This window comes from Rhinatrema bivittatum, chromosome 8 (assembly GCF_901001135.1).
Source record: "Rhinatrema bivittatum chromosome 8, aRhiBiv1.1, whole genome shotgun sequence".
In the NCBI taxonomy this organism is placed as follows: domain Eukaryota; kingdom Metazoa; phylum Chordata; class Amphibia; order Gymnophiona; family Rhinatrematidae; genus Rhinatrema; species Rhinatrema bivittatum.
Window position 1 is genome coordinate 136,203,705 of NC_042622.1, and position 23,188 is coordinate 136,226,892.

General features: G+C 47.5%; 2 protein-coding genes across 5 annotated transcripts in view; one reads left to right on the forward strand and one right to left on the reverse strand.

Annotated features, from left to right (window-relative positions):
- The window catches only part of COQ4 (coenzyme Q4), a 37,726-nt gene extending 33,867 nt beyond the window's left edge, over window positions 1-3,859 (reverse strand). Inside the window, exon 1 of one of the 4 annotated variants that reach the window (XM_029611976.1) lies at window positions 3,739-3,859. The gene's annotated coding sequence lies outside the window, so the exon portion shown is untranslated. Of the gene's footprint in view, window positions 1-775; window positions 832-2,749; window positions 2,963-3,738 lie in introns of those variants that run through there. The other 3 variants (XM_029611975.1, XM_029611972.1, XM_029611973.1) reach the window with 3 other exon arrangements.
- The window catches only part of EDF1 (endothelial differentiation related factor 1), a 41,563-nt gene continuing 21,509 nt past the window's right edge, over window positions 3,135-23,188 (forward strand). The window contains exon 1 of the mRNA XM_029611977.1: window positions 3,135-3,444. Within this exon, the coding sequence (XP_029467837.1) occupies window positions 3,367-3,444 (78 nt within the window). The 5' untranslated portion in view covers window positions 3,135-3,366. The remainder of the gene's footprint in view (window positions 3,445-23,188) is intronic.

Sequence of the window (23,188 nt, forward strand, 5' to 3'; positions counted from 1 at the left end):
TTATCCCATGTCTCTTTGAAATCCTTCACAGTTTTACTCTTCACCACTTCCTTCGGAAGGGCATTCCAGGCATCCACCACCCTCTCCGTGAAGAAATACTTCCTGACATTGGTTCTAAGTCTTCCTCCCTGGAGTTTCAAATCGTGACCCCTAGTTCTACTGATTTTTTTCCAACGTAAAAGGTTTGTTGTTGATCATGGATCATTAAAACCTTTCAAGTATCTGAAAGTCTGTATCATATCACCCCTGCTTCTACTCTCCTCCACGGTATACATTTTTAGGTTCTTCAATCTCTCCTCATGGGTCATTTTATGAAGCCCAGCCACCGTTTTGGTTGCCCTTCTCTGGACCGCCTCCATCCTTGTCTCTGTCCCTTTGGAGATACGGTCTCCAGAACTGAACACAGTACTCCAGGTGAGGCCTCACCAAGGCCCTGTACAAGGGGGGGGGATCATCTCTTCCTTTCTCTTACTAGATATTCCTCTCTCTATGCAGCCCAGCATTCTTCCTGGCTTTAGCTATCGCTTTGTCACATTGTTTCGCCGACTTTAGATCGTTAGACACTACCACCCCAAGGTCTCACCCCCCTCAAATATAATTATTTCGGATTTCCACACCCCATATGCATGACTGCACTTCTTGGCATTGAATCTCAGCTGCCATATCTTCGACCACTCTTCCAGCTTCCTTAAATCCAATCTCATTCTCTCCACTCCTTCCGGTGTGTCCACTCTGTTGGAGATCTTAGTATCTTCTGCAAAAAGACAAACCTTACCTTCTATCCCGTCCGCAATGGCGCTCACAAAGATATTGAACAGGACCGGTCCCAACACTGATCCTTGCGACCCTCCGCTTAACACCGCTCTCTCTTCAGAGTAAGTTCCATTTACCATCACACATTGTCTTCTGTCCATCAACCGCTTCTCATTTTATTCACAAGCCTCCTGTGCGGGACCGTATGAAAAGCTTTGCTGAAATCAAAAGGAGATGACATTGAGCGCTGTTCCTCGATCTAATTCCCCAGTCACCCAATCAAAAAAGTCAATCAGATTTGTCTGACAGGACCTTCCCCTGGTGAATCCATGCTGCCCCTGGTCCAGCAATTCTTCTGACTGTAGAGATAGTTCACTATTCTTTCTTTTAGCAGCGACTCCATTACTTTTCCCACCACTGAGGTGAGGCTAACCGGCCTGTAGTTTCCAGCCTCCTCTCTGCTCCCACTCTTGTGAAGCGGGACCACCACCGCTCTTCTCCAATCATTCGGTACCACTCCTGTTTCTACAGATCTATTGAACAGGTCATACAGCGGACCCGCCAGCACATCTCTGAGTTCCCTCAGTATCCTGGGATGAACACAGTACTCCAGGCCCCATGGCTTTGTCCATTTTAGTTTTCCTAGCTCTTCCCGTACATTCTCTTCTGTAAACGGAGTTACATCTACTCCATTCCCCTCCAGTTTCTTGTTAACTAGTGATGGTCTTCTCCAGGGTCCTCTTTAGTGAACACCGAACTGAAGTATTCATTTAATATTTCTGCCATTTCTTCGTCTCTCTCCACACATTGATCCTTTTCACCTTTAAATTTCACTATACCACTTTGAACTTTTCTCCTTTCTCTGATGTATCTGAAAAATGTTTTGTCACCTCGCTTTACCTCTTTGGCAATCCTTTCTTCCACTTAACATTTTGCTGTCTTGATTACTTTCTTTGTCTCCCTCAGTTCCACCAGATATTCTTCCTTGTGCTCCTCCCTTTGGGATCCTTTATATTTCTTGAACACTGTTCTTTTAGCTTTTATTTTTGTCAGCCACCTCCTTTGAGAACCAGATAGGTTTCATTTTTTTCTTGCTTTTCTTTACTTTTCTAACATATAGATAAGCTGCCTTGGTAATTGCTCCTTTTATTTTGGTCCATTGTTGTTCCACATCTCTCTTATTCTCCCAGCCTTCTAATTCTTCCTACAGGTACTTTCCCATTGCAAAGTCTGTGTATCTTCCCCCCCCCCCAAGCACATGTCTGGCCCTCACACACTCCTATCTTTTCCAGCCCCCCCAGCACATGTCTGGCCCCCAACACATTCCTATCTCTTCCAGCCCCCCCCCCCCAGCACATGTCTGGCCCCCACACATTCCTATCTCTTCCAGCCCCCCCTGCCCGCAGCACATGTCTGGCCCCCCACACATTCCTATCTCTTCCAGCCCCCCCTGCCCGCAGCACATGTCTGGCCCCCCACACATTCCTATCTCTTCCAGCCCCCCCTGCCCGCAGCACATGTCTGGCCCCCCACACATTCCTATCTCTTCCAGCCCCCCCTGCCCGCACATGTCTGGCCCCCCACACATTCCTATCTCTTCCAGCCCCCCCTGCCCGCACATGTCTGGCCCCCCACACATTCCTATCTCTTCCAGCCCCCCCTGCCCGCACATGTCTGGCCCCCACACATTCCTATCTCTTCCAGCCCCCCCCCCCCCTGCCCGCACATGTCTGGCCCCCACACATTCCTATCTCTTCCAGCCCCCCCTGCCAGCACATGTCTGGCCCCCACACATTCCTATCTCTTCCAGCCCCCCCTGCCCGCACATGTCTGGCCCCCACACATTCCTATCTCTTCCAACCCCCCCCCCCAAAGCACATGTCTGGTCCCCACACACTCCTATCTCTTCTACTCCCCCCAAGCACGTCTGGCCCCCACACACTCATCTCTCTGCCACCCCCAAGCACGTCTGGCCCCCCCCCACACACTCATGTACCTCTTCTTTTTGATTGTTGCCAGTTAAGTGCTTCCCTCCCTTCAGCATTCAAGCCTGCCGTGCTGCCATTAAAACCTTCCAGGATCACCAGACACTGTTGCTTACAGTCAGTACCTGTCTGCCCACGTGCTCCTCGTGGCCAGGCCTCATTGGCAGCAGCAGCCAATCACAGGGACAGCTGGGCTCAAGTCCCACCTACCAAGCCCCAAAAAACCCCGCGATTGACAGCTAAAAACGCCCAATAATAAGCAACCCGTGAACTGAAAAAAAAGGAGACTCGCTAGAAAAAAAAAAGCCCAGACTCGCGGGAAATAAGCGAGGTTGGCAACACTGCTTGTTACCAACAGTCGTCAATGCTAATAATCCACAGCCAATAGCAAACCTCCAAAGGTTCCTCGCATACATGTTATCCCAATCACCAAACCGTTCTAAGAAACAAGGGAAACGATGTTAGCCAATCAGAAATACAAGCTCGGAGAATTTGCGACCAATCGGGCAAGCTGTAAAATTCCCAGCCGGCCTATCCACTGATGTAGCCAGTATCTGGGCAGCCATTAGCGGAAGAGGAACCGGAGCGACGCGCATCAGAGGCCGAGAGTTGGCAACTTCGGGACAAGATGGCAGAGAGCGACTGGGATACCGTGACCGTCTTGAGGAAGAAGGGCCCGACCGCTGCGCAGGCTAAATCCAAACAGGTGAAAGATGAACCCCCCCCCCCCCCCCCCCCCCCCCTAATTTTGAATTGGGAAATCCTACACGTCCCCCTTTCAGTAATCTGTATGCCGGGAGAGGCGCTAATCGAGTCCGGGGATGTCTAGGCCTCGCGTTCTCTGGCCTCCTACTTTTAGGAGGTTTTTTTATGGCTTTGAATACTCAGCCTCCCCCCCCCCACAATCCTTTTTTATTTTTTTTAGGAGTAGAGTTTTGACTGAAAGTAGTGTAAAACCTCTCGGCGAAGCCGCGGGATTGCGTTTGACAGATAAACGTACTCTGCTGGTGCTCGTTTTGACATCTCTTGAAATGAAAAGTTCCATCCCCAGCACGTCTAATATTTGAACGGTTGAAACGAAGCGATTCCTCTCTTCACGCAACAGCTTCCGCTAGGGGTGTGGCGGCGGGGAGCTAGGACACCTCACCCCTCTTGGAGACATCTGTCTGGCCTCAGGTCTACTCTCTAGGGGCGCCGCAGCAATCTATTCGCGTGTCACTTATGGCCATATTTTTTACTCTGACTTCCCTTAACCTCCCCCCGCGCCTTTTTTTTTTTTAAGTCAAGGAGCCGACATTAAACTCAAACAATATTATTAGAGATACAATGTGTTTATTGGATTATTCTTCATTTTAGTGCTGAATTTTGAGGCTTACGTTTTAGCCCGATAAACAATCGTGGATATGTGGTAGGATCAGCATGACTTAGAAGTGTAGTTTGTCTGGAAGCTGAGTAAATAATCTCTTCCTTTTTTGCGAGGACAGACAGGTTTTTATTTCTCTTCAGCAGGGGAGGGATCATAATAAGATTTCATGGTGGCTGTTGAAATTTGGGTGTGAGTAAATAGATGTTTGCTCCCTTGCTTCCTAGTCTTAATTATTAACTCTACTCAAGGGAGTTATCGACTAGGCAGAGAGAGTGCCGGACATCTAAATATGTATTTCTAAACTACCTTTTAATTTTAATTCAAGATAACGTACAGCACTTTTTTTCTGGTACAATAAGGCTCTGCAAGCAGGAGTCAACAATCTAAATTGTTACCTGAGTTGACCAGTGATTAAAATTATTTGCCCAGGGTCACAAGGAATGTTAGAGAGAGAAGGGGAATATGAACCTGTTTTCTCTGATTGACAGATCCTTTGTTTTTAACCACTAGAGGAAAGGTCAGATAGGGGCTATCACTAGCTCTTCACTGTACCTAGGGTGGGTCTCCCTCTTGGGACCTCCTATGTCAAATAATGTCTTCTCTTGATCATCTCATGGTCTCTCTTCTGCTCTTTGATAATAGTTTCCCAGGACTTCTTAAGGCCCAGCCAAACTTTCACCTGCACTTTTGAAGTGTAAAAAAACTGAAATATAAATGAAATGAAACATCTCCTTCTTCTCCTTTATTCCAAAGTTGCTGCATCATCCAGGTGGAAGGAGTCATAGCAACGTACCACAGCCAGTCTTGGGAGGAAGAGTTGTCTCTGCCAAGCTCCTTCCCTGCACTGCATTTGCTAGCCCATGTCCCATAGCCACAGATCAGGGCTTTGGCCTCTGGGTCCTTTTAAAGTCCCTTACAAACTTCCAATAGTAGGTCCACAAATTCATTTCTCTGTTCTTTCATTACTCTGGGATGTATACTATCTGGTCCAGGTGACTTGCTACTCTTTAATTTGTCAGTTTGCCCTAGTACATCTTCCAGGTTGACTAAGACTTGTTTTAGTTCCTCTGAATCATCACCTTTCAATATCATTTCTGGAATGGGTATCTTACATCTTCCTCAGTAAATACCAAAGCAAAGAATTCATTTAGACTCTCTGCTATAACTTTGTCATCCTTATGTCCCTTTTTTACCCCTCGGTCATCTAATGGTCCGACTGACTCACAAGCTTTTTACCTCAAATGTACCCCTTTTCACCTGGAATTTCTATCCATAAAGATTCAACATTGCATTTGTTTCCTGCAGAAATGTTATCCTTCCTGACTCTTATGCCCTCTTTAACATATAGTGGCACCCCTCCACCAGTTTGATCCATCCTATCATTTTGATATAATTTGTACTCTGGTATCAGTGTCTCATTGGTTATCCTCCTTCCACCAGGTCTCTGAGATGCCAGATTATATCTACCAATTCATCCAGTGCTATGTACTCTTATACATCTTATTTTTTAGACTTCTAGTATTTGTATACAGACATTTCAAAGTGTGTGTGTGTTCGCATTAACAACTCACTCATCTGTTGACAGGGGTAATTTGAAATCTTTCTCCACTTTACAAAGATACCTGGTCCATTTAGGGTAGTAAATAACAATGTTCCCTGTACTTAGTATTCTTCAAAGATATATCGCTTAGGCCATTTGTGTTAAGCGATTAATAAATTTTTTCAAATACAAAATACAAATATCATTCCAAATCATGTGCTTCTGAGCAACTGTCTGCTTTCCCCCATCATCTAGTTTTAAAGCTGTGCTATCTCCTTTTTAAAGGTTAGTGCCAGCAGCTTGGTTCCACTCTGGTTAAGGTGGAGCCCATCCTTTATTAAAAAAAAAAAAGGCCCCAGTTCCTAACAAACCATCTGATCCATGCATTGAAACTGAAAATGCTACCCTGGAGGTCTGGATTTTTTCTACCTAAAACCCTAAACTTGGCTTCCAGAACCTCCCTCCTGCACTTTCTTATGTTATTGGTACCCATTTTGTACCAAGACAGCTGGCTCCTCACCAGCACTATCTAAAATCCTATTTGAGATGCATGAGGTCCGCCACCTTCGTACCAGGCAGGCAAGTTATCAAGTGATCCTCACATCCACCGATCCACCAGCCACCCAGCTATCAATCTTCTTAATAATCGAATCGCCAACTATAAATGTTGTCCTAAACCTTCCCTCCCGGGCATGTGTCCCTGGAGACCTAGCCTCTGTGTAAGAGGATGCTACATCAGCTTGATGGCAGGTCCTAGCTACAGGATTGCTTCTTGCCTAATCAATGTGATGCTCTCCTTCCAGGTGGCCTTTCTCCTTCAAAGCAGCAAAGGGGCTACCAGATTGGAGGTGGGGCTCCTGTGTCCCTGAAGGTCTTACTTATATATCTCTATCTCCTTTTGCTCCTCCAGAGATCAGACTCATTCTCTGAGGTATCAAAGCTCTTTGCACCTAATGCACACAAACAACCTCTCACCAGCTGGGAGATAATCCATATGTTTGGTACTCCGGTGCAAAAGACTGGAAAGCCTCCCTCGCTCCACTGGATTACTTTCTGCATCATAACTTTGTTGATTTGTTATAGAGTTAAAATTTCTAAGGGAGTAGGGATGTAAAGTTAACCTAAAGTACTTTTTAGTCTCTAGAATTTTCATATTTGTCTGGCAATGACTCTCAGAAATCTACAATTTAATCTACTTTTATCTTCGTAGTTACCCACCTTATTGACTCTTGTTTTTAATTCAATTCCTTCTATATAAAATATGTAGCAAATGACTCCTATGGAACACAATTACCATGTAAAATCAAAGCATATAAAAACAGAGTAAGGGATAGTAAGGAGGTTTGAGAGAGGCATATGCTTCTGGTCCTCTTCTGCAAGGGGTGTGGAGCCTTTGAAGCTGGTGCTGTGGAGTTTGAAGCCTGGATCACTTGCTGTAGAGTCTTCTGGGGGCTGCTGGGAACAGTCTGTAGTTCTTCATTTGTATTTGGAAACAGGTGGCAAAGGTTTTGGGGTTTGCAAATGGTTTCAGTTAATTGACTGAAGGTTGATTGTAAGTGGTATATACACATGAAAATAAGTACAGTGGACCCTTGAATTACAACCTGCTTGACATACAACCAAAATTTTAGTTTTGAGTTACAACCTGAATGCAGGCCAAGGCCATGTGTATCTGCTCGTGCATGCGGTTGCTTCTAATTGGGTGTTTTTTTTTGGGCTTCGTGGGTGGGACGTCTTCTGCTCTGCTGATGATGATGAGGCCTGTCCATCTCAGGTGCACCCAGAGCTGCAAATGTTCATAGGAGGCAGACCTGGCACGGCATTGCAGCAAGCAACAGCATCACTGGTGACCAAGGAAGCTTCTGTGCAGCAGCAAAAGGGAGTGTAGCACTCAGCTGGCTACAGCAAGGTATCAGGAGGGGAGGAATAAGTATGCTGGGAGGGGGAAATGAGTGTTTGGGGGCCAGAGACGTGCTCTGAGGGGATGGGGAGGGGGGGGGGGAATCCTCCCACTCCTCCCTTCCTACAAGCCAAAGATGTCAACTTGATTGGTGAGTACAGTATGAAATTTGTTTCTGGTAGGCTAGGCACATCTTATAACTGAGTACACTAGGAAAATTATAGGTGTTTCTGGTAATTATGCACAATATACAACCCTTTTTTAGTATGAAAATGTTGGGTAAGGGGTGCTTTGGGAGGTTCAGAACACATTATGGGTATTTCCGTTATTTCTTATGGAAATAAATAGTCTTGACTTACAACCAGCCCTCTGGAACGAATTGAGTTCGTTAGTCAAGGGTCCACTGTAACACATTCTCATTAAGAAAAGGTAAAATGAGTTTGCTTTTAGAAAACGTTTGGGTGCATGGATTATTGGTCTGGCAGCATAAAATAGTGCATAGCTCACTGCTTTATATCTGAAACATTCTAAGTCCTGACTTCCGTTTAGTTTATACCGAAGAGGGGAACCTTCTGTATATGGGTGACATCAGATGGAGCCCGGTATGGACTTTTGATCTCAGATTCTATAGCTTTCAGCATGCCCCACTGAGCATGTGCAGCTGTAGTCATCACCCTGCCCCCTAGGCAGCCCCTCTAGTCTCCTTTTTTTTTTTATTAGAAAATGTTGTTCTTCACAATATTCAGCTTTGCTGCTTTCTTACAGTTTGTAAGTGACTTTTTTTTTTCTAGAGCTGCAGCTTTTCTTGTAGTTTTGTTCTTTTTTCCAGCTGTCTGCCAGTCGCATGGTGAGTTCTCCCTTGCACAGCCTGGCAGTCTGTTAATAAAAAACCCTGCTGCAGATTTTCTATTTTTTAATTTATTTGTGTCCTCTTTGCTCTGTCTTCCTTCCCCCCCCCCATAGTGCTGACAGAACTAAACTATGCAGTCCTCCAGTGATCCATATAAGCCACTGAGCCTGCGGACTCGCTTGAGTTCTACCCGGGCTGAAGTTCCATGGCAGTTCACAGATTGCTCAGCATCGGTGGATTTAGATGGTGGAAGGATCGAGGGCCAAGCTGTTCTGTGTGTGTGAGGGGGGGAGCTCATCCTTCCTACATCTCAAGGAGCTAGCCTCTATGGGCAGGAGCCCTGGATGATGCCTCCCCTGCTTGCCAGCCTTGGCAATACAATTTCCCTGAGGGGCGAAGGTGAGCGGAGCCTGGGCTAGCAGCTTGCTGCCACACCTCTGTGCCATACCCATGAATGGTTGCCTGTGACCAGCGTTCTGTCCATCATACGCATCATTGTCGAGGACAGGGCCCATGCTCGGTACCACGCTGTTGAGGTCCAGGGTCACCCTCGTTGCCTTCGAGGTGTGTGGCTGCCTGTGCTGTTGGCATTGGTGGAACTGGAGTCTTGCTGAACCAGTATAGGTATGAAGGCTGTGATGCCGTGCACTCTGTCAGTGTGCTTGCCAGGGCATTCGATGGCTCTCAGTGCTGTGGTGACCGCAGTACCATCGATGCTGCTATGCTCTTGATGCCTGCAGGGTCCTCAGTACCCTTGATCCATCAAGATGCATGCATGGACCCCCTTGGGGCTGTCGAGGTGCATAGCATCGATGCTGCAGCAGCCCTGTATTCTATAGGTTGTTGAGATGGGTGGCCTCTGCCAGTATGATCTCAATGTCATCGCGATGCAGTGCTGCCTGAATACCATTGATGCCCTCAAGGCGGGGGGGGGGGGGAGCTACTAGAGAGGCCTTCGGACTACCGATGCCTCAACTACATCGAGCCCCACCGGACTCGCCATTGAGTGCCCTTGTCGCCCCTGTGGCCATCGACCACCGGGACTTTCTGAAGCCCCCACATGACCCTGTAGCCCTGGGGGGGCACGCAAGAGTTCTTGTCCTCTTATAGATCGAGCACAGAGGTAGCCATCTACCCAAGGCACACTGATGCATTTGTTCACAGTGGCCTGATGCCTTCAGGGCTTTTGGGTGGTGATCCTTACCGAGCGCTGGGAAGCTCAAGGCTGTTCCTTCAGCTGAATGTCCCAATGTTGGGGGGGGCGGGGGGGGTCCACCAAGATGCACACACCATCAATATTAATGAGCACTAGCGAGGCTCTCATCAGCCATAATGCTTGTGAAGCCATCTAGCTTGCAGCATCAACACCACTGGATAAATTGGGGAGCTGAGGGGGAATTTCTGTCCGCACTGGAGATTGTTGGTGCCTGTTGGGGGAGCTGTGGGGCCTCTCCCTGTAGACTCCCCTCTCCTTTGGTCCATACCTTCGGGTGTTGGGGCCCCTGGGCAGTCAATGTCTGTAAGTACCTGTGGTGGCTGGAATGGCACTGCTTATAGATTGCAGGATGTGTCTGCAGTTGTTTTTAAGCACCTGCACTCACCAGGGACTTCGCTGCAGTCATTCCCTGTGGGACTTGCAGCCAAGCCGGTTCTGATGCAGTTTCGATGGCCCATCTCTTGGCGCGTTCTCAGGTACTGAAGGGGGCGATGCCATAGGCCGCCATGCCTTACACAGAGCACCAGTGGTGCTGGGGATGCCGTCGTCACACTGACCTCCCCACTCCGCTACAGTTACTGTGGTGTAGACATGCAGCTTGTGCGGTTGGGACAGATAAGGCATCTGTTGCAAGGGCCTTGGATGTTGGCAGGCAGCATTCTCACTGGCTGTGCAGTCCTCAGCCACACTAGAGTTCTGCCATCCTTCGCAACAGTCCATACAGCATAGCACTGGCAGAGGAGCTGTCATTACACACTGAGCTTGGTAGTGGGGGAGGTGGTGTGTAGTCACAGACTCTAGCATGCGGTTCTCAGTCCTCGCTGGGACGTGGGATTTCTCCCACAAGTATGGCGCTCAGGATCAGGGGTGTGCCACTGTCCCTGGATGGGTTATCACGGCATGAGTCTGCCCAGTGAGCTTTCGCAGCGGAGGGCTTCCAGTTGCCCTCTGTCACCTGGGGGGGGGGGGGGACAGGAGAATTGTGTGTATTGTTCCTTCTGGGCGGTCACACCAGGTTGTGTTCGGCAGCTGTAGGACTGCACTCCTGTTCAGATCCTGAGGTGAGTGGACATAATAAGAGTGGCTTGAGCATCTTCTCCTTTCTCAGTGAGAGAACTTTTTTGCCCTCTACCTTCTTTTTGTGGAACAGTCTCTGGGGCTCTGTCCCTGAGCAATTGTTTTCTCTGATCTGGAGCCTCAATCTTCTGAATCAGCGTGTCTCCTTGGAGGCTGGGGAGTAGTAGTGGCAGTCGTTGGACCATCTTCAGCTGGGGCCTCTCTGGGGATTGCAGTGCGGCCTTCCCTATCCGAGGCTAGCTGCCTGTGGTGAGTTGGTCGTGTTGGCGCCTCAGCAAGCAGTGACTGTGCCTCAGCTCTCCTTTGGGAAGTTGCTAGGTCTTTCAGGATTGGGAGGCCCCGATTCTGCTGCTTCCCTCTTCCCCTCTTGAGGGGAGATTCTACTGGGTTCCCTGGCAGTCTGCTGGTGTGCCTCCTTGTGTTCTTTGCTCCTCCAGACTTCTGATTGGTCTGTCAGGGGGAGTGGAGATGAAGCTAAGAAGCCCATGATATCTCTCCGTATACCTACAGGGGAGAGATACTGCCTTTAATTGTCTTTTTTGTTTTTTTTCGTTTTGTGTTTTTCAATCTTTAGGTTGCCCAAAGGGCCTTCATACTCCCCTTGCTATCCTGTGACAGGATAGATTAACTGGTCATGGTAGGTGCTCTTGAGTGAACTTCAGGTCTATTTTATCTCCCTGCTGGGAAGCTTTGGGCTACACGTCTGCTTCAGGGATTGTTCTCAACCCCTGAAACCCTTGACGCTGTCCTGCGCAGTCAGCTAGGTCTGATGCTTCGGCACATGGTATCTGTCCCAAGTCCTGCCATGGTTTACTGCTCGTTCAAGCATGATGTGGGTTTCTTCTGCCCATTTCGCCTACCAGCCACACTTGGGCGCACTCTTTCCAAACCTTTGGCTGTCAGTGGTTGACTGTCTCTTTCTGGAGGGCTCTCGGACCCTGTTTTTTTGAGGGGGTTTTCTGTTTTTTTTTTCACACAGAGGAAACTGCGTTTTTTGTCCTAGAGTCTCTCTTTGTTACATTTCTGGTTCCTTCCTGTATCCAGCAGTATCTAGATCCACTGTGTTTTGTTAGAAACCTTGCTTGTACTGTTCTCCGTGATGCGCTGTTGCTTCTGCTTGTATTATTCCCCTGCCTCGGGCATCCCTCCTACGTATGAGGGTTTGTGTCTCAAGTCTTTTTCTTGGCATTCTTTGTAAAACCCAACTTTTCTCTAGCTTACACCCCTGGTGGGTTGGCTGCCTCGCAGGCAAAGAAGGGACTAGTACTCCAGCAATATGCAGTTTACCGCTTTCTCCTGCTTGTACAGCCTGTAGCTTGGTATTCACCCATATGTGAGGTCTACCATCCGGTTTGTCCTAGGAGAGAGTTTCTCACCTGTAACAGGTATTCTCCTAGGTCAGCAGGATGTTAGTCCTCACGAAACTCTCTCGCCTCCCCTGAGAGTTAGCTAATACATGGAGAAACCATATTATGGACTGAGGGACTCTGCCTAGGGGACAGGGTGATGACTACAGCTGCACATGCTCAGTGGAGCATGCTGAAAGCTCTAGAATCTGAGATCAGAGTTCCGTGCCGGGCGCCATCTGATGATGTCACCAATATGTAAGGCTAACATCCTGCTGTCCTAGGAGAACAACTGTTACAGGTAAGCAACTCTGCCCTCATGCACTGTAACTAAATACATTTATTTCTTTGTTCAATAACAACAACAAAAAAAAATCAGAACCAACAATTCCCCAGGTATTCTCTAGGACTAGTATGGGTGCCAGAACTTTGAGATGTTTTCTATCCATTTTGTATGACTGCAATCAGGCCCTGACCCAGGGCTTCCCAAACTTGACCTAGTGACCTAATTTTACATGGGCCTTCAGGAAATCCATAACTAATATGCATGAATTATTTCTTATATTGGAGATCAAGTCCATTCACACTCTTCATGCATGTTTGTTATGAATTTCCTGAGAACTCAACTGACTATGGTGTCCCCAGCTTGGGTAAAATAGCCCTGTAATGTTCTAAGATGCACCTGTTAGTCACTGGCAAGGAAAGCTTTGAGAGTGAGACTGGTACTGCTGTGAAAGACAGCTAAATATGTCAAAGGTATAACCCCCCCCCCCCCCCCCACCCCCAGGAGGAATATCTAAAAAAAGATCAAGGTAGGAGGCTGAAAGGGGAGAAACAGGAGTAACCTTAGAAGGGGCAGTGGCTGTGGAACAATAGTCAAAGCAAAAACACAACCTGAATTTTAGTGACTAAAAACTGGAGGCCATGTCTATGGTGATGAGCATCTTAAAATAAAAGGAGACATTACAAAGTCAGGAAAGGATGCTTGGCAAATGGTGTGGGAGAAGTCTGTGCATAAAAACAAACTTTAGTCAAGTTCAAGTAGTCTTCCTAGTTTGCTATCTGTAATACAAGGCTATCATTTTGGAAAATGTCTGGGGGTTTTTTTTGTTGTTTTTTTTTTTTAAGTGGTGATGCAACAGGTGCTTAGTTTTAGATATTCTTGGGGTGACATTAAACTGTAGCTTCAGATCTGAAACTCTATTCCCACAGTGATAAAAGACCAGATTCCACTATCTCAGTCCCATAGACAGCCTGTATTTGAATGTAATTTTCCTAAATTTCTAGCTCCAATCATACACAGCAGCGTTACTATTACTCTGTATAGCTCACCTAAATAAACTGTAAGATTCTTAGAATCCTAACCCATGTCTGAGAATGAAGGTACGATAAGCACAAAACGCATGTACTAGAGAGCATGGCCGACTTATACAAATCCTAAAAACCTTATTGTGTGGGATCTTTTAATTTAAAAAAAACAAACAACTTTTAGATAGTTGCATCCAACTCAAATGCACATTCAGTAAGGGGTAATAGCGCGTCCAACCCCCCCGAACCTAATAGCGCCCACAACATGCAAATGCATGTTGATGGCCCTATTAGGTATTCCTGCGCGATTCAGTAAGTAAAATGTGCAGCCAAGCCTCACATTTTACTTTCAGAAATTTCTCCAGGCACTGGGAAAGTGCACAGAAAAGCAGTAAAAACTGCTTTTCTGTGCACCCTCAAACTTAATATCATGGCGATATTAAGTTGGAGGTCCCAAAAGTAGAAAAAAAAATTTTTTTTTAAATAGGCTCGCGGGTTGAAAACCAGACGCTCAATTTTGCCGGCGTTCGGTTTCTGAACCCGTGGCTGTCAGCGGGCTCGAGAACTGACGCCGGCAAAATTGAGCGTCTGCTGACAGCCGCTGCTCCTGTCCAAAAAGAGGTGCTAGGGACGCGCTAGTGTCCCTAGCGCCTCTTTTTACCACCGGGTCTAATTTTAAATAAATTTATTTACTGTATCGCACGCACAGGAGAGTGTCGTGTGCGCGCCGGGAGAGCGGGAGCTTGCCTGCTCTCCCGCGATTTTACTGTATCGGCCCGATAGCAAATATTTATTTCCAAGGGAGATTAAAAAAGTGTACATTTTTAATTTTCCTATAAATTAATGCAACAAAGGCCATGAATAGGGAAAATGCTCATAATAATTAGATCTCAACACATCTCAAAGCTGTCATGCCACAGTGGCTTTTTGAACCCAAGGACATTACACAACAGTTTCTGAAGGGGAGAAGCATATGGTTACTGTTTAACCAACTAAAATCCATTAAACCAAGCAGAAGGAGATAAATTTGCTGAAGGTCAAAGAGTTGTGAAAGTTCCTGACTCAGATCCAGTCACTCCTTTACTCTAGAGGTGTGCAACATGAGTAGCTGCCTGGTTTTTAAACTGTGTCCTAGGCGGGCTTGCCTAAGGTCATTTTCACGCAGATAAGCAGGATGAATAGCCATGCTGTCTGGGACATCCTCCTGTCCTGTAGGTGGTGGAGCTCTCAAAGTAAAGTTCTAAGTCTTGCTTGTAGTGTGTACCTGCTTGGCACCTCCCCTCTGTAGAGTCTCAGTCTGATTTTTATATATATTTATATATATATATTTTTTTCCTGCGAGCCTGACAGCATGCGAAGCTCCCTGTCTCCTCGCTATTTTCTGAGAGAAAAGTTTAATTTCAAAAAATTTTTTTTCTTGGGGTTAAAACCCTTTCCCTAGCGTGTAGCAGATGGACTCGGGACCAACGGGTATAGTGTGCTCCTGGTAGCAGTTGGAGACAGAGTCAGATTTCAGTCTGATGTCAGCACTACATATACCCCTGCAGGAAGCTCTGCTCTTCTGTATTTCTCAGTCTCCTTAGCAGTTTGGTACTCTACACATGCTTACTCAGCATTAGGAAATCCTAACCAAAAGAAAATTCCAAAATCTTACCTCTACAAGACGAGCCCCACTCTCCTGTGGTGATACCTAAGGGTCTCTCCCCCAGTCAAGAATTCCTGAGGTGATTTCCGAGATCCCTCAGAGGTAAGCCTCAGTCCAGCAGCCGGTTCCGGCGTGGACTAAGCCCCCAGGAGGGAGCGGCTGAAAGGCAGCAAGTGCAAGACCGAGCGCGGTGGTGAAGGTATTTCCCTCTCCCCCTGCAGCCGGAGACCGCTCAGCACGAGACCAGGAAGCTCCGAGACAAGGTAAGGTAGAAAACTTTCTTAAGGCTTGGATAGCTGCACAGATCGCCCGCTGGCGTCTGTCCCATCGGGTTGAGCAGCCCCGTCCAGGCTAGACCCCGATCCAGCTCGAGGGTCCTCCCAAGTGGAGACCCTCCGGGGGGCTCGCCATCTTACTCGCGTGGTCGCCAGTGCCATTTCACCCCCTTGATCACTGTACTGTCAGCCTAACTGAGCTGTGCGCACAGCGGCACGCCTAAAGGGTGCCAGGCGCATAGTGCCATGCTCAACAGCGCTGGGTGCACAAGTTCGGCTGCGCACATACCAGCCTGCACGCACACCCGGAGCACATTTCTAAGCCTCCCGGCGCGTGCATTTAAACGCGCAGACCAGGTTTGAACACCTCTATGCGCACAAACCATGTCACCACCAGCCAAGAAAGCCAAAGCACAAGCCCTCTGTCCAGCCTGCCACATAGGAGCTGCGCAGCATGAAGAGGCTACTGCCCTGTTCCTACAGTGCGAGATGGCTCTGGGAGAACCAGGGCAAAGTCCCCCGCCAGTACAGGAATCCAGATCCACCAATAGTACCCCAGACCTCTCTATCCCCGGCTCTGCCCTCCAGACTGGGCCCTCAGGGAACGCAGCTGGGTTCAATGTAGACCCAGGAACCTTTTCCTGGGTGGAATTCTTTAAAGGTCTGCAAACCTTCGTCCAGGCTCAAGCGGCGCCACCGGTGATACAGCCACAGTCTCCACTAGAGGACCCAAACTTCCCAGGCCTTTCTCAGCCTCACAGAGATGTGCCTCTCCCAAACAAAAGCCTAACCCTAGGGAACACGTGGACAACTCGGAGGAAGACCAAGACTCCCTGGAGGAAGGGGAAATCCCTCCAGGAACGGAACCATACCGAACCATGATGCGTTTCTTCTCCAAAGACAATCTACTAGACCTCATGTCCATGAGCCTGAAGAAGCTGGCCATCCCAGGCACAGGTGCCACAGCGGAGCCAAAGATGAACCCTCTTCTGATCAGGCTCTGTCAGGCCTCATGCCTTTTCCCATTGCTGCAAGCCACACAGCAACTGATCGACCTGGAATGGAATGCTCTGGAGACCAGTTTCAAGGGAGGATGGGCCCTAGAAGCCCTATATCTACTGGAACCCTCAGCCAAAGAGCTCCTGGTGTTTCCCAAAGTGGACGCCATGGTCTGCACTGTCACAAAGCGCACTACCATTCCAGTCGAAGGAGCAGCAGCACTCAAGGATACCCAAGACAGACGTCAGGAATCCATCCTTAAACAGTGATTTGATGCAGCAGCTATGACACTGCGGATCGCTGCCTGCTGTGGTGACAGACGCATGCTTGTCAATGGCCAGGAACACCACCACTCCCGTCGAAACATTAGAACCAACAATATCCTTCCTCACAGATGCGCACTTCAGCAAGGGGCGTCTCATCCATTGTGGCAGCCAGAAGGCAATTCTGGCTCCGAAGCTAGTCAGCCGACGCGACTTCCAAAACGAAACTCATGAGAATGCCATTTAAAGGAACCCTCCTGTGCGAAAGCAAACTGGAGAAGTTAGCCGACAAATGGGGCGAGTCTCCAGTACCTCTGTTACCGGAGGAAAGATCAAGAGAAGCCAATGCCCCTCTCCCCGAACATCCAGGGGCAGAGGATCACAGCGTTTCAGACCGTACAAGAATGCATACCTAGCACCTTGCCCCGCAGGCAGGGCCAGTCCTTTCGGAACGAACACAACTAGAGGGGAGCTGGCTCAGGTCCAGGCCCCAGCCGCACCCCACAATGAGAATCAACAGACCCATCCTCAGGAAGAAGCTGTGGGTCCTAACCATCATTCGAGAAGGATACTTTCTGGACTTCCACAACATCCCTCCAGACAAATTTGTGAGATCTCCTTGCCATTCCCACTCCAAGAGGACGGCAGTGGAAACCACACTAACCAAATTGCTCACCTTAAAAGCTATAGCACTGGTGCCCACGCACCAGTGAAATACTGGACACTATTCCATCTATTTTATCGTCCCCAAGAAAGAGAGGGAACATACCGGCCCATCCTGGACTTCAAGTCTGTCAACTGCTACCTGAGGGTACCACAATTCCACATGGAAACCCTACGCTTGGTCATAAGGGCGGTACAGCCGGGAGAATTTCTGACCTCCCTGGACGTGTCAGAAGCCTATCTGCACATCCCGATCCATCACGATCATCAGCGCTTCCTACGCTTCACGATCCTGGACCATCACTACCAGTTCCGAGCGCTACCCTTCGGGCTAGCTACAGCCCCTCAGATGTTCACCAAAATCATGGTCGTAGTGGTGGCGACACTGAGGAAAGAAAGAGAGAATCTTCGTTCATCCATATCTGGACAATTGGCTGATCAGGGCAAAATCTCCAGAGGAAAGTCATTGGACAACCACCAGAGTCAAGAATCTACTGGAGGACCTCGGATGGGTTGTCAACACAACCAAGAGCTGTCTGCAGCCCTCCCAATCTCTGGAATACCTGGGAGTCTGGTTCGACAAGGTCATTCTCCCCCCTACAAGGAGAAGGAAATTGATGGACCAGTTGAGAAAACTGATTGGTGCTCGCCATACGTTATGGGACTACCTCCAAGTCCTCTGACTCATGACATCAACCCTAGAAGTTGTACCATGGGTAAGGGCCCACATGTGACCACTACAACATTCCCTACTGTCACGATGGAACCTGATGTCCCAGGACTACACATTACCGGCGGAGGTACGGATCCAGCTCCTATGGTGGCTACAAGAAGACCACCTGAGCAAGGGAGTAAGGCTATCCCCAACAACCTGGGTCTTGCTCACCACGAATGCGAGTCTACGATGGTGAGAAGCCCACTGTCAGGAACTGACAACCTAGGGACAATGGGACAAGGAAGAGTCGGGATGGAACATGAACTATCTGAAAGCCCAGGCAGTGAGACTAGCCTGCCTACAATTCAGTCACAGACTCTGGGGCGAATCAGTCAGTCATGTCGGACAACACCACAACAGTGGCCTACATCAATAGACAGGGAAGAACCAAAAGCCAACAGGTGTCCCTGGAAATAGACCCCCTAATGGCGTGGGCGGAAGCAAACCTACAAGGGATCTCAGCCGCCCACATTGTGGGAAAAGACAATGTCGCTGCGGATTACCTCAGCAGGGAAAGTCTAGACCCAGGGGAGTGGAGGCTATCAACCACAGCCTTCCAGTTAATAAGACCGCTGGGGAACTCCAGCCATGGATCTTTTGGCAACCCGGACCAACGCCCAAGTCCCCAAGTTCTTCAGCCGCAGATGAGAACCACAATCCCAGGGAATCGACCTGCTGTGCATGCTTTTCCTCCATGGCCACTATTGGGCGGGATCATCCGCAAGAGAACACCACAGGAGGTTAGTACTATGGCCCTGGTATGCAGACATGTGAAGACTTCTGATGGGGAACCCTCGGTGTCTACCTCCACACAGGGACCTGCTCCAGCAAGGACTGATCCTCCACAAAGACCCAACTCTATTCTCGCTTACAGTCTGGCTGTTGAGAGGACTCGCCTGAAGAAGAGCGGATACTCGGGGGTAGTGATTGACACCTTGTTCCGAGCACGCAAATTTTCCACATCTTTAACTTATTTACGAATATGGAGAATATTCGAAGCCTGGTGTGAAGACCGTGACAACCTTCCACGGACAGTCAAAATTCCCATGATCCTGGAATTCCTGCAGGATGGCTTGAAGAGGTTGTCTCTCAACTCCATCAAGGTTCAACTGGCCGCGCTGGCCTGCTTCAGAGCCAAAGTGGACGGCGTCAGTCTATCTTCCCATCCAGACGTTTCTCGCTTCCTGAGACTGGTCAAGCAAATCCAACCACCATTTAAAGTGGCCAGTACCCCTATGGAATCTCAATCTAGTACTAGACTTCCTAGTGGGAGCTTCTTTTAGACCTTCACGCGGTCTGTCACTACGGCTCCTGACCTTGAAGACTGCATTCCTAGTGGCAATATGTTCAGCCCGTCGCATCTCTGAAGTTCAAGCACTATCCTGTCGGGAACCGTTCCTCAGATTCACACCGGGAACCATACAGCTAGGCTCTGTCCCCTCCTTCCTTCCAAAGGTGGTTTCTCCTTTCCATCTAAGCCAAACCATCTCGCTGCCATCTCCAGACGAGCAGAAGGACTCTAAGACTCGCGCCTTCTTTGCCACCTTAACGTTGGCAAACTCCTAGTCCGATACCTGGAAAGATCGGAATCCATACGAAAGACTGACCACCTTCACAGCAGGAAGAAACCAGGGGAAGCGGCCTCGCTGGCAACCATAGCCCGTTAGATCAAAGAAGTAATCAAGGCATCCTGCGTAGAGGCAGGAAAGCCCCCACCTCTACAAGTCAAGACCCATTCCACCAGAGCCCAGGCAGTGTCCTGGGCAGAAACCAAGATGCTGTCACCCGCAGAGATCTGTAGAGTGGCGACATGGTCCTCCATACATACCTTCTCGAGGTTCTACCGCCTGGATGTTCAGGCCCGGGAGGACACAGCATTTGCAAGGGCAGTACTAAGTGGGCCACAGGCAGCCTCCCACCCAGTTCGGGAGTAGCTTTTGTATATCTCATTGGTCCTGAGTCCCATCTGCTACACGCTAGGAAATGGAGAAATTACTTACCTGATAATTTTTGTTTTCCTTAGTGTAGATAGATGGACTCAGTATCCCGCCCACGGCAGCCTCAGAATACGGAAACCTCGGGTGACAATGAGCAAGACAAGCACGGGTAAGCCACGCTTTAACCCTAGTTAGGACACCATACTTACCAGGCGTTTCTCGGTTGAGTGCACTGGCAGTCTCCAGCTAAAATTCACGTTAACAAAGTTATTCAAACACACACACACATATCCACAATTGCTTTTCGAGGAGAATACTGAAGAGCAGAGCTTCCTGCAGGGGTATATGTAGCGCTGATGTCAGATTGAAATCTGACTGTCTCCAGCTGCTGTCAGGAGCACACTATACCCATTGGTCCTGAGTCAATCTAAAGAAGCAAGAGGCAAAAAGGAGAGCTGCAGGCTTTGAAAATTGGGAATCTCAGAAAAGTTCTGAAATATACCAGATTGAAATTTTATGAACATGGTGACAAACCTGGTGCACTATTAGCTAGATTGGTGAAGAAAAAAAGCTGATAAATCCTTACTATCATTCAAGAATTCTACAGGAGTCATTACTTCTAACTACAGTGATCTAGAAAGCTTGTTTTGTGAAGTACTATTCTACATTATACAGAGATGCAGGTAGAATTAAAGATTTTCTGACTTAACTGTACTTGCCTCGGATCTCTGAAGAACAGAGGGAATACTTGGCAGTATCCATATCTTTGCTTGAGATACAAAAATGTGGTCATGGCACTACTGGGAGGTATATATCAGGGGCCAGATAGGTTCCACATTGACATTCTCAAATTATTTGAGGGAAATAGCTGGTGAGGGGAGACGGGGCAGGGTATTTATTTTTATTTATGTATAACTTTTATATACCGACATTCGATCAGAGATATCACATCGGTTTACATTCAGATACTGTAGGTATTTCCCTATCCTAGTGGGCTTACAATATAATTTTTATACCTGAGGCGATGGAGGGTAAAATGACCTGCCCAAGGTCGCTAAGGGCCATATTTAATTGGTTACTAAGAGGGTGAAAGGGGTTAGTTCAAGTGTTTAGTTTCAATATACATTGGATTTTTTTTTATACAGTGATTATATAACAGAGGGAATATATACACAGGTTTATACACCAGGCTTGTATGTCAAGGATTATATCCTACTGATAATAGCCTGGGGTTGTATGCCGAGGGTTATCAGTAGGATAAATTCGGGTATGGAGAGGGAGGTCATATTTGTGGGAGGTTTAGTATTCTCCGTGAATAGCACTGCTGTGTGGTGGGTGATGGGGTAAGTGAAGGGGGGCGTCAGTTAATGTGAGGGCAGGGAGTCGGGTTGGTATAGGATGCTGTATAATAGGATGCAGTGTAGTGTAATTGAGATCATGAGTATGCTTGTGTGAAGAGCCAAGCTTTTAGTTTTTTTTTGTTCAGCTTAGAGAAGAGACAGCTGAGGGGGGGATATGATAGAGGTCTTTAAGATCATGAGAGGTCTTGAACGAGTAGATGTGAATCGATTATTTACACTTTTGAATAATAGGACTAGGGGGCATTCCATGAAGTTAGCAAGTAGCACATTTAAGACTAAATGGAGAAAAAAAATTTTCACTCAATGCACAATAAAGCTTTTCGAATTTGTTGCCAGAGGATGTGGTTAGTGCAGTTTAGTGTAGCTGGGTTCAAAAAAGGTTTGGATAAGTTCTTGGAGAAGTCCATTAACTGCTATTAATTAAGTTTACTTAGGGAATAGCATCAGTAGCATGGGATCTTCTTAGTGTTTGGGTAATTGCCAGGTTCTTGTGGCCTGGTTTTGGCCTCTGTTGGAAACAGGATGCTGGGCTTGATGGACCCTTGGTCTGACCCAGCATGGCAGTTTCTTATGTTCAGGTTCTCAAATACTTGGGTAGAGACTGAGAAGCTGTCTTCCCTATAGACCATATATATGGCAATCTTGTTCTCTCTGTGTACTTTTTTTTTCTTTTTCTTTGACTGGAGAGACTAAGGACTATGCTTTAATTGCAAACTTGAGGGATGACTACTTTATGGCTTCTCAACAGTTAGGACTAAGTTCATATTCTTCGTCTAACGTATGTGCGTATTAATTACCTGCAGATGAGGAGGACTATGAGGGTTTGACTTGACTAAATCATTCTGCTCTCTTCATGGCATGAAGTTGTCATTTGGCTGATCCTGATGGTGTTTCTAAATGTATTACCATAGTCTGAGGTATACTGGTTGCTAAGTTTGATGTGGCGACCCTCCCCAGCCCTCCTTGATACTTGGAATACTGATCTGAATATGGTGTTGGACCCCAAAGCTTGCAAAACTATCCAGGCTTCTGCCTTTCATCTGTCCATATATTTTAGGACTGAGTTAACTGTTGTGATATTCTCTGTATAATAATTTTTATTATTATTATTTTTTTTTATTTAAAAAAAAAACAAAAAAAAATCCTTCATAGAGGCCAACCTAATTGCTGGCAGGGTTGTGGTGAGATTGGAACATATTACATGTGTGGTGGGAGTTTCGGGTTGGGAGGCAGTTTTGGTCTTCAGTTATGCAGGAAATTGCTGACATTTGTGATTCTCCCACGCATACAGTATTCAGCCACTGTTGGGCAGGCTTGATACCTGTGAAATTTAGGCCTTTGGTCAGGCAGGTGTTACTAGCTGCCCAACTCGCCATAATCATTTTCTGGAAATCTGCCTCCTACCTGGAATGTTTGTGTGTGCAAATACATAATATATTAGCTATAGAGAAGTTAAGATTTGAGATCAAGGGAGGAAGCTGGAGAAATTACTTACCTGATAATTTTCATTTTCCTTAGTGCAGGCAGATGGACTCAGGACCAATGGGTATAGTGTGCTCCTGATTGCAGTTGGAGACGGAGTCAGATTTGAATCTGACGTCGGCACTACATATACCCGTGCATGAGGCTCTGTTCCTCAGTTTTCGCCTCGAAAAGCAATTATGGATATATGTGTGTTTGGATAATTTTGATTAATTTGGTTAACTTGAAACTTGATTACTTGGATTGGATGATGAGGTTTCTAGCTGGAGACTGCTAGGGCATTCAACAGAGAATTGCCAACACATAGTAATATGGGTGTCTGAACTAAAAATAAGGGTTGGCTTACCCGTGCTTGTGTTGCACTCGGTGGGGGGGGGGGGGGGGGGAGGTTCCCCCGGGGCTTCTTGATTGGGAGGCAGCCATGGGCAGGGTGCTGAATTCATCTGTCTACACTAAGGAAAATGAAATTATCAGGTAAGTAATTTCTCCATTTCCTAGCGTGTAGCA